At 25.2% G+C, this 12,194-nt stretch overlaps 1 protein-coding gene across 1 annotated transcript in view; it reads right to left on the bottom strand.

Moving 5' to 3' along the window:
* LOC111630915 (metastasis-associated protein MTA3-like) overlaps positions 1 to 12,194 on the bottom strand; it is a 126,908-nt gene that overhangs the window by 15,221 nt on the left and 99,493 nt on the right. Inside the window, exon 15 of the mRNA XM_023375074.1 lies at positions 9,355 to 9,480. Coding sequence (XP_023230842.1) covers positions 9,355 to 9,480 — 126 coding nt within the window. The remainder of the gene's footprint in view (positions 1 to 9,354; positions 9,481 to 12,194) is intronic.

The following is a 12,194-nucleotide window of genomic DNA, read 5'->3' on the forward strand; positions in this document are numbered from 1 at the left end:
ATGCACAACTGCCCAAATCTTTATGTTAACCAAATTGAATGCAACTCTGAAACTGTAAATGGGAAGGAGCTCACTTGGCACATCATTTAAGGTCAGAATTACACAAGGAATTGATTGCTGAAAGATTTTATTGAACCACCTCAAATAGTTAAGCCTGGACTACACATTACCAGAATCCATAACAAAATTGTAAAACTGAAAGCCAAACTGACAAAACTTTCAGTTTTGGAATGTTCAGTTAGACAGAAACAAGACTGAAAGCAGGCATAACAATTATTTAACTTTTCAGTTTTTGTTCCGCATTTCTGTTGTACTGCAATCAATAAAAACGTGACATAAAGGCAAAAAGTGTAGTGAAAGGGTAAGGAAACAAATAGATTTGGAATGAATTATTCATTGAAGAAGATAAATGACTGTACAACAAAAAATGTAAAGAATTCAAAGATTATTAATGATTTCATTGCTAATAAATGCATAGAAAGCATGGCAAAATCCGTAGCTTCGTCCATGTTCGACTCTTTATGCCAATTACAGAACTGATCAGCAGGTGGCGCATTTCCGCGTAATGTTCATTTCAGTGCTAGTGGAGTCAAGTTAAAACAAAAACTCCAAGTTTCAGTTCTGTTTCTGAGTTTCTGTTTTCAGGTAACATGGTGTCCAGGCTTTAGATATTACATAACTGCTCGATGTACAGTACATTCTATATCCTGTAGCAGGGGTATTAAGTGAGTTTCTTTCCCACCGTATACTTAGTATTTATATGAAAATGGACAGTGGAATTGTACTGCATAAATTATAAAAAAAAAAGGTAAAAGTTTCTTTTTTAAATTAATTTAAAATCATTAAACAATTTATTTTGTATTAAAATATTAGTAATATATATATATATATAAATGGTTAATTAAGGCAATATTTTTCTTCTTTATATTAATTCATTTAATGTTTTAATAAAATTAGATTAGAATATTATTTAAAGTCAACAAAAATAGAAATATGGTTTATATTTTGTTCAATAATATGAACCCAATTTAACTCAATTCAATTAATAAAGAGTTTGATAATAAAAACATATATAAAACAATTTGTAAAATACTAATATACTAAATTAGTCTTTCATTCTGTAAGTATACCTTCATGTAGATCATTCTTGCACAAAGTTGTAACATATAAAAAATCAAATAGTTTTAACTGGAGTTAATTTTGTGAGTTTATATTTTACCTAACCATATGTTAAATCATAAGCTAAAATTCATTCCATAATAAAATAGTCTGCGAATGTTTCAAGAAATGCAATAAAAGACTGTTAATGTAACAAATGCTTTTCAAAAGTGACGAGCTGAGATTTAAACTAAACAAACAGATCATATCATCATAAAAGCTTTTGATAATCTGCTAATTTTATTTTCATTGAAATCTATGACTACATCTTAAAGCATAGTTAAAATTGATGAGAAATTTTTAAAAAATACTCTGTACTTTAAATATTCATCCAACTGCTAAAAAAGATTCTTCCCATTGGAAGAAACTTTTTTAGTAGTTGGATAAATGTCCTAATAAATAAAATAAAATTGTCATCTCATATTCAAAAATTTTGCTTGGGAATTTCAGTTAATATTCTTAATTTACTCAATTATTATTGACAAATAAATGAATCCTTGAGTTTGGAAAAGCATCATAATACTTGTAGCCCTTGCAAAAAAAGAATATAAAATTGTGAAATTAATTATTAAAAAATCAATTGAAATCTAAGTTGAATAAATACTAACAAACTGATTAAAAAACAAACAGAACAGCATCCCATATACTAATATATAAAACATATATTCATCCACTAAAACAAACATCTAATATAAAAATTTTTGTTTAACAAAATCATTTAGTTTAATGTTGAAATTTATAATTTTTCAATTAAAATAAATTTTATTTTATCCACTTAAGAATAATTATGAACTTCTAAAATAATTACTTTATCTTCAATCAATTATATATATATATATCAGAAGAACTTCATTTGTGATCTTCTTAATATTAATATTTGTAATTTTGTGTTAATGCAAAGTGATTTTCAATCAGTAATTAAAAAAAAATTATAGAAAGTAAAAATTAAATTGATATGTGTCTTTCAAATAATATGCTAATAATAATAACTAAGTTCTAAGGATCTTTTCTTATTTTTTTCTAATTTTATTAAATAGACTAGTAATTTTTTATATTCCTATACTAATATATATATATATATATACTGTATGTGCACATTTTTTTTGGATACATATTATTGAAAATATTAATTTTTAAATTTGATTTAATATTTTTATAGGCTGAAAATTATATTCTAACATCATTCTAGTAGTGCCAGAAGTAAATGATGAAAATTAGTTGATAGTTATACTACTATGCACTATTTTAAATAAAACTAAAATAGATAACACCAGTATAATCTATTTGATTTTTTAATATCTTTCATCCACTGTCAAGTAGCTTTAATGTTTTGTAAAGTTTCTGGATCTTCACGTGTGTTGTTGATCCTATACAATTTAAATTAGCAGGAATAAGAAGTATGTATGATATATGGGGCTTTTAATTTATCTAACAATAATAAAGATTTACTTTCATTAAGAAAAACTGAAAATTGGTAAAAAAAATTTTTTTATAATATTAAAATATGACAAAAATTATTTCTATATAAATAATTATCTTATCATCTGCATATATTTGAATAAACTTCAAAATAATAATTGTAATTTAATATTATTTTTTAAATTTGTTGCTAAATAAAATATTAAAATTGAATTTTTGAATATAAAAACTTCTGATAAATTATTTATAAATTATAAAGATATGGTTAAGTATTGTGAAATTTATATAAGTAAAAAAAGTCATGGAAAATTATAAAAATCAGATACATCCAGTTAACAACATATTAAATATTCTAGTAGGAATGTTAAAAATAACCATCAGACACAGGATTGAAATCAATACTGTATGATTTGTTACTACCATGTTCAATATCTTAAATAAATAAAAACTGTTTATAATTTAAATATGATTTTTATTTCATTCAAAAATAAGTTTAAATAAATATCATATGTTCTAGTAAGAAATTTATACATTAAAAAACAAAGAACTTTGAAAAAATCTTTAATAATAAATAAAAATAATTCCAATTTTTTGGTTACTATAAAACACAAATGTGTCTCATCAATTCACTTGGTTGGTTGGATTTGGTGTTTTGTGGTATGAGGGCCTAGGTAGACCAAAAAGCGCCAGGTCTAGCCAGCTATGTTGCTGTATGCCCTCGAGCCCTGTATATAAATTTATTGCTTTCAGATATGCCACTACTGTAAAATGAATTTTTCCAATCTCATCATTTTGCTATTATGTATCAATCAATGAAAGTTATATTATAGCAATAAAATTTTGAAATATTTTTTTTCATATTTCTCAATAAAAAAAATCATCAAGCTAAGGCTAAATGACTTTTTTTACTTCCATTTAATATTCATAATGTAAATATGATAAGTAATCCATAATAATATAGTGATATTCACTTTTTAATTTTTCTGTATAGTAATAATGATACAATAAAATGTTTGTTTACAAAACTATACACCAACTTTAAAAATGATCTTATTCTTCAACTCATGGTGATTTCTTTTTCAATTTTCCTTTATAGTAATAAATGACATAAAACAGCTAAATATACAGTTTATAATTATTAATTTTGTAAAAGTCAATAATTAATAAAGTTACAACTCAAATAAGATAGAAATTGATAATCAATTATTTCTGTATAATATAAAATTGTAAGATCAAATTCATTTAGCCATGTAGTCAAAACAGCCAATAAAATAACACATCCTATTTTGATGTTAAAGCAATAGTGATGGTAATTACATGTATGTAATCAAGTTCTTTAACACTTTCATACACCAAACATTTTTAAAAGGAATAATTTTAAAAATTTCCAAAGCTTACCATTTATTCTATAAATATATTAATCAAAATAATCAAGAACTTATTATTGATGAAATTTTTAAGTAGTTTTTTGGTCACTATTAACTATTAAAGTTTTCTAAAATAATAAAATAAAGATTAAATTATACATTTTTGGAGAAACTTTTTGTTGTGGAGAAAACTTATTCTTTAATGAAAATACACAATGTGATGCATATGTTTGATATATAATTATGTGATTATATATCAAATATAATATGATTCTCACAATTTATTTCCGACAAGTTATTAAATCAGATAAGACATTCTAGGCTATTACAGCTATCTGTCTTATCTAAGGCCAAACAATCAACTATAGTTATTGAATCGTCATCAAAGTTTGATGGCTTGGATTTAATTTTTCACTTACTATTAATAAATTTCAATGCCAACAATTCAAATTTTTTGATTTATATTTCTATTGAGCACTATTCAATGAAGAATAATTTTACAAAGCTTTGTTGCAATATAGAAACAAAGATAAAATTACATTTGAAAATAATATTGAGTATTTTAAACAATATATGTAATTTTTATCTGCCCCAGACAATAACAAATCAATAACTGAAGATGTACAGATATTTTAATCAAAAATTAACATCCTGCAAACTTTATCAGTAAATTTCTGTTACTTTGACATATATTTTGATTTTATTAATATATAGTAGTATAAGCAATAAGCAATGAAAAATTTTACAGTTTATAAATTAAAATTCTTTGTGGAAAATGCTGTTATTGTTTTTCAAATTAGTGTTAGAAAAATTAAATTTAAAAAAGTATGAAACACGAATAAAAATTACAGTAAATTTTTAAAATTAAATGTATTATTATAACTCAAAAAACTTGGCATCATGTTCAATGAAAAAATTTTGTTACCTGTTAAAAGTGAGGCCACTGACTAATTGCTTAAAAGATTGTGTAACATTGCCTTGATATCACTAGATGATTTATTTTATCAAGTGGTTTTGGTTTTATTTTGTGCTAGTTTTTTTTGTACTTTGATTTATTTTGACTCTTAATTTAAAAATGGAACACTTTAAAAATAAATATGCAAGCAAAGATCATTAATTCAAAAATATTCTAAAGTATATTCCAAGTTGTATTCTATTCTGCAAAAATTGTTGATGACGACTTGTGCTGAGTTGAAAATGTTTTAGAAGACAGAAAAAGCTAGTTTATATCCTCAATTTTAGCAGGTAGATTTGTTTCAGGAATGTATTATATTTTCAAAAGAAATACTATTGTTTATATTGATATGCACTTACATAAACTTAATTATATAACTTTTTAGAATGCAGAGAAATCATTTTCAACTTAAAAAATAAGACAATTATCAGAGTTTTAAATTTAATAGCTTTTCAATAATTAAAATTATTTACCATTCCATGCATGGAAAGCTAGAACTTTTAATAAGTTTCACAAAACCTTTCTTTTTCTAGCAGTTTCTTAATCCATAAGAGAACAAATGTTATAGCTGACGTTCCAATGTTATAGAACCTGAAGAAGGTCATTTAAAATGGCTGAAAACATTTATTCACTTGTGGATTAAGAAACTGCTAGAAAAAAAGTAAAAGGTTTTGTGAAACTTATTTATAGTTTCTGGATACAAATTCACTGAGTTCAGCGTTAATAAAGTTCCTTTAGTATTAACACAAGCACTTTCGATGAGTGTATAACCTTTGTCTTGCTGTACTCGTTAGAAGAGCATTACTGCTTCTGTCAATGCAGCTAGCAATAAAAATCAAATTAGACATCATCAGAGTAGCAGTATCGCTCGCAGGATTCACGCATGGCAAATATGAACATGTGCTCCGTAAGGTAAGAGTCCCTATACCCATGTACCACACTGTACAGAAAGGAAAAAGCATCCATGATCCAGTCATCATTGCCGTATCTTGGACCAACCTCTATAAGCATCAGCCGTGTATTTCGGTGGTATAATTTCATACTACCCATAGCCCCCTACCAAACCTATGCAGGTGTATTTGCAACGATCAGAACAGGTTAACCACTTTAGAAAAGTCAGGGGTTTACACGATACTCCTAGAAAATCTGGCAACGGGAGCTATTACAAGATACATAGGAGCAACAACAAGAATGCTCGCCTCCTGCCTTGATGAGCATCAGGACGACATAGCTAAAGGAAGATGTTCTACAGAGCTTGCTAAAAAAGTTCTTGAGCAAGGCTACAACCCGTTATGGCCCAGAACAACAATAATTAAATGCTGCAACAATCGAAGGCAGGTGTTCATCAGGGAAGCGCTTCTCACGGCTACTTCAGAAGCATGCAATGTTCCCACACTTGATCTACCCGGGGTGTGGATTGCCTTGTATCGGAGTCTAAAAAATGAAATGCACCTAACATCGTATCGCCAATGTGGTAGCATTTCCACGCATGCGCTGCTAGCATCGTAAAATATAAAGATTCGAACATACCAAAAACTAGTTGCACGTTCTTAACGGAATTTCCGGACACCTGGTTTGAATTTAAATATTCTGTTCCTTTGGAACATCCTGCACGTTTGTTTCATTAAAATTTATTCTTTTCACCTGAATATGACGGTTATACACTCGTTGAAAGTGCTTGTGTTAATACTAAAGGAACTTTATTAATGCTGAACTCAGTGAATTTGTATACAGAAACTATACAAAGTTTGGCGTGAGTTTTTAAATGTAACTTTTAAGTTATTTAAAATTATTCGATCATATAATTCAAATATTCCTGAATTTTTTAACAGATTTTTAATTATAGTTTTAGATGTTTCTGTATATTTAATTGGACAATTCAATTGGACAGATGTAATATTACACTTTCTTACACTACATTTGCTTACACTAAATATATGAAACAAATATTTGAGTAATTAATTTATTTTTAATACTTAAATTAAATTAATCAATAAAAGTATACTGCAAATATAATTCTGGCAAAATTCCTTATCTCAAAAAATAAAATAATAACATTATTATATGTCTCTTGCTATATTTAAAGAAGTTATTGTTAAAAAAAGTTTACTCACTTTTAAAGTAAAATAAAAAGTAATTAATTTACTTTTTGAAAAAAAAACTAATGGCATTGATATTTTATTCATGTATATTGAACCAAAACATATTAAAAATAAATAAATAAAACCACTTAGAGAATCAGTTTCAAAATTTAATTCATAATTCAAGAAAATGTAATGCTTTATAATTAAATATTTAAGAACTGACCAACAAGTCAATTGTGGAGTTATTTTTGGTCAGAGTCAGCCAAACTACTAAAACCTTATTCATTTTATTAATGTTAACTTGTGGTTAGTCAAACTGGATAAAAATTCATTATTTTCCTTCTGCAAGTTTATCATGTTTTTCACATTCTGAACTGAGATCTCCTTTATAATTTTCTAAGTTTTTTTACTGTTTTAGTAAATGCTGAAATTGTGACAAAAAAAATAAGCAATTGCCATAAATATATATATATATTATACTTGAAATGTAATTTCCTGATGCATAAGCACTCTTGTAAACTATTTTTTCCTTGTTTGCTTATCATTTAATGGTCGTTAGTGATCATTGCAGTCAACATGCCATTAAATATTATCATCTAATTACAGATTATTTACAATAAATTTACTTAGAGTAAGATAAATGCAATAATATATTACTTCAAAACCAAGAAACTCAATATGATCACAAACCTACTTCCTAATTTCATTTACTATACAAAAACTACCTAGTCATTTCTAATTACCTTGCAAAGAAAATCTCTGTTCTTACACATACAAAGAGAGAGACTTATAACTTTTTTAAAAAAAATATTTTAACTGATTAGAGATGATCGAGAAATGTAGCAAATTAATTTTAACAAAAGTTGACAATTAGAAGAAAGTTAACATAAATAAATAAATAAATAAATATATATATTGTATCAACTATGGAAAAGAACATTTGGCAGGAATTCTCCAGACTTGTGTTGAAATCATGCACAGAATACAATTTCCTTCTCCATAACAACTGGCTGTTACAAACTTCTGAAATATAGTTGACAATGTACAGAAGTAATTTTTTTTCTTTTTACAAATTAAAAAATTTGTTATTTTAACTTTTTAATTCATCTAGCAATACACTGGTTGTGATGCATTGTATTATCTGAAAAATATAAAAGTTGTTGACTTGGTTTTATTTATGATTTTATATTCTTAGAAATTTTTCTTGACTAATCTGATGCACATCACCATCATAAAAATTTAATTATTTTGAGTCAGGTTTTTAGAATTTTTCTTTTTGTTTATTAATTGCTACACATTTTCTCTTATTTTTATTCAGCTTAAGATTATCACTCATTAATGGCAGGTGAAGTGTTTACAAACAACATAGTCATTTGATATAATTAATATCATGAAAATACGTGATATTAAAACAATATTATTGCTGATAGAACAAGACCATAGAATGAATCTTTTTCAATGCCATACATTTTATACAATACATTTTAACAATATAATATAATCATTAAGAAAAACCATTTAGAACTTGGAATTATAATTAATGTATAAAGCTAAAACCAATATAAAGTAATGCTTTAAAAATTTAATAAATTATGGATAGTAGAAACAGATATAATTAAAGTTTAGTATAAAATTATTAGACTTATAGCCTCAATTATAAAAATAAATATAATTAGCACTAAGATTTACAAATAATTATTTAACTACTGGTCAGAAATGTAATTTTAATAATTCAAAAATTTAATAAGAGTTTTCAGTTGTTTATAAATCTCCAACAGCTCTCTAAGATTTTATTTAAATTAGTATATAATGTGTAAAATACACATTATATAAAGTCCAATATTATATAACATTTATATAATTTCCACTGTTCTGATGACAATGTTTTTAATCAGAATTGTTTATTATATGTTTAACATTTAAAGTTTATTAAATTTTTCATCAATTTATGATTAAAAGAAATCAAGAATTTTAACTTATGATTATTGATTTTTATTTATAATTTATCAATTCTTAACATTTAACATTTATGAAGCATGTAACTTTAATTACATGCTTCATAATTAATTGTACCCCAATATACAGATTTTGAACATACTTAAGTTTTTATTTTTATTTAAAAATTACAGAGCAACAAGAAATAATTTACTATTTGATTTATTGTATTTTATTTTATCAGAAAAATTTTATAAGTTTCATCAAAATCTTTTCAATCAAAATCTACACAATGTGAAATCTTAATATGGTATATTCAACTACTACATAAAATAATTTAATTTTAATATAGTTACAATTAGTTATATAATTATTATTACATTTTAATAGCAAGCAGATTTTTAAAATCCCAATATAAAATCAGTTTTATATTTACCATCAACTCCATTTTGTTCGTAAGGTCGTTTCCGAAGTAAACTAGAAGAAACACTATTTATTGTTGCAGGCAATCTAGTTATAGGTTCTTCTACTTCAATGGGTCGAGGAATAATTAACTGACCATCTAAAATACACAAAAATTAATAAATATTCCATACACACAAACACACACATATAAAAATTAATTCCAACTATTCAGAGCAATAAATATTAATGTTCTAATATATTAGTCAAAACAACAATTTTCTCATCTGATGTTTGTATAATATTCAATAGCACATCTATATTATCATAGTATTTGAAATCTACAAGACAAATTTCATAATAAATATTACATAGCTATAGTAAACTTTTACTAATTTAATTTCTAATGGACCTGAAAATAATTCTATTATCCAAAGTTTGGATTATTAAAACTAACAAAATAATTAAAATTAAGGAAAAAATATAACTGTTTATAAGTAAGAAAGAAACTGCATATATTTATTGAACAATAAAAATAAAACAAAAATATTACATTTAATTAATTAATTAATTAAACATATTTATCAAGTTTATTAAAACCGAATGAAAATGTAAAATGATAAAGCTTTAATAAAATGGCAATTTAATATTTCAGGAAAATTTCATTAAAGATTAAAAAGGAAAATATATGCAATAAGATGTAATTTTCATGACAAAGAAAAAGTTGTAGTCACTGGCATAATACATACAAATATTATGCATACTTTTTTCACAGTTTAATTAATTAAGCCACTGTAAATTTTGGAATGTGCCAAAAGGCATGACGAAAAAAACAAAAATGCAGAAACACATTCAGGCAAGCAAAGCAACCCAGAAATGCAATACATTATCATATTTTCAAAAGCCCAATCCTATGGTGAACAAAGTTAGTGTACCTGTGTTTCTACCTGTTAATGCTATAATTTAATTTCCTGCTACATAAGTGCAATAATAATAATAATAATATTTTACTAAAAATATTTTTAAACATAAGATAAATAACATTTGGTATTATTTGTGCAAGTTATAAAATGCAGATGTTCTGTACAATTGTCACCTTGCTGTACCCAATCTTCCTCTTGCTACGACAGAATGTTCAGGACAGCTGTTTAAAAAATATTTTCTTGGAAAAACCGAGTTAATGTTGCATGATGGACTTTTGTGGAAATTTTCTGCAATCATCATGTCCAGTTTCTCATTTTTGGATTTTGCAGCTGTCTAGTACAGTATGTTCTCAATATCATCTGTTTACATTCCTCAAATCTCTCACCAACTATCTACTTTGTTGTCTTTTGCATTATTATATTGGATTAATATTGTTATTTGTACTCTATTTACATAATTGTGACAAATTTTTCACACATGATTCAGCAGAAGGCATTATGCTTTGATGTGGGCCTTCAGTTTGATAGTACAGAAGTTACTGTACTTTGCTTTGTAACAGAAAGTATGTTTTTTTATAAGTACTGTATTGCAATGAAAATATTGTAAAAACAATTCACAAATAGTTGTGTGATAGGGAATGACTTTTCAATCAGAAAGAGGCAAAAGTGTGAATACTGAGAATAACTGGTGCATTTTTTACTGCATACAGCTTTTTTAAACATTTCCCAGCTTATTTTTGTCTTGCCTGCCAGATGATGAGCCTTTAACAAGTTGATATGCATGACAAATTCTAATTTAATTTATATAAAAGTGATATTTTTGCACAATAGAGTTTATAGAATGAAACAACTTGAATCAAATTAATAATAATAATGCCGTTTTTAGTTTCAATTTTTAGCAAAATAGCAGAAAGTAATGCTGTTGTGCATAAACCAAATTAAATATTATATCATACTAGAGCTATCATTTTCAGTGTATTTGATTATTTTTAATCATCAAAATTTACTTTATAGTAGTAATAAGATCAGTGAATTAATAGCTTATTAGGATAATAATTATTTTGTCATGTGTCTTAATTATCAAAGTTGTCTATAATGATGGCATTATTCAGATAGAGATAATTACCAGAAATTTATCAGCTTTTAAGATATCAATTCAAATAGGAGTATTTAATAATATCAATTAAAGAAACTGAACTGAAAGAAAATGAATAAAAAACTAAAGTATGAATGTACATGTCTTTGGTGGTTTTGGAAAAAAACTGCAAAGAACATGTTTGTGACATATAAAGGATTTTTCATGTTTTTAAAGACACTTTTAATGACTTCATACAAAGAAAAAGCTGTTTGGTAAATTCATAACTGCAATTTAAAACATGCATAAAACCTGCATCTTTTTCAAATTATCATTTAAAATAGATAATCTGTGGGCTATCCACTTGAAATTACAGTATACTCTAACAGCACTTGTCAATTTGTAAAAAAAAGCACAAAATGACAAAAAATATAATTAATGCAACAAATAAATAAAAATAATTCAAAAATCAGTTTAAAAAGATAATGAATACTTTATTAAATTAGTTCAGATAGAGTATGAAAATAAGTGATATGACTCAAAGAATAGAAACAAGTTTGGCTTTCAATACTGAGAAACATAAAAAAAAAGCAAATATATTTGTTCTTCATAACAAACAATTTTTATCTATTACTTTTACAGGAATTAATTTGGTAATTTCTTAAAATTCTACCATATTTCTATTTATTACTAATGAAAAAAGTATTAAATTATGAACTACTATTGAAAAAGTCATTTATTACAGTTGTTTGGATAAATATACAGTTGCATTGCAACAATAATACATTTTCACATTCTCCCATAATTTTAGTTGTTTATTGCATATAATTCATTACTTTCTTTTTTAAATACTTTTTTATATATTCTAGAAAACAA

Source organism: Centruroides sculpturatus, unplaced genomic scaffold (genome assembly GCF_000671375.1).
Source record: "Centruroides sculpturatus isolate CEXI.00-Female unplaced genomic scaffold, Cexi_2.0 scaffold566, whole genome shotgun sequence".
NCBI lineage: Eukaryota > Metazoa > Arthropoda > Arachnida > Scorpiones > Buthidae > Centruroides > Centruroides sculpturatus.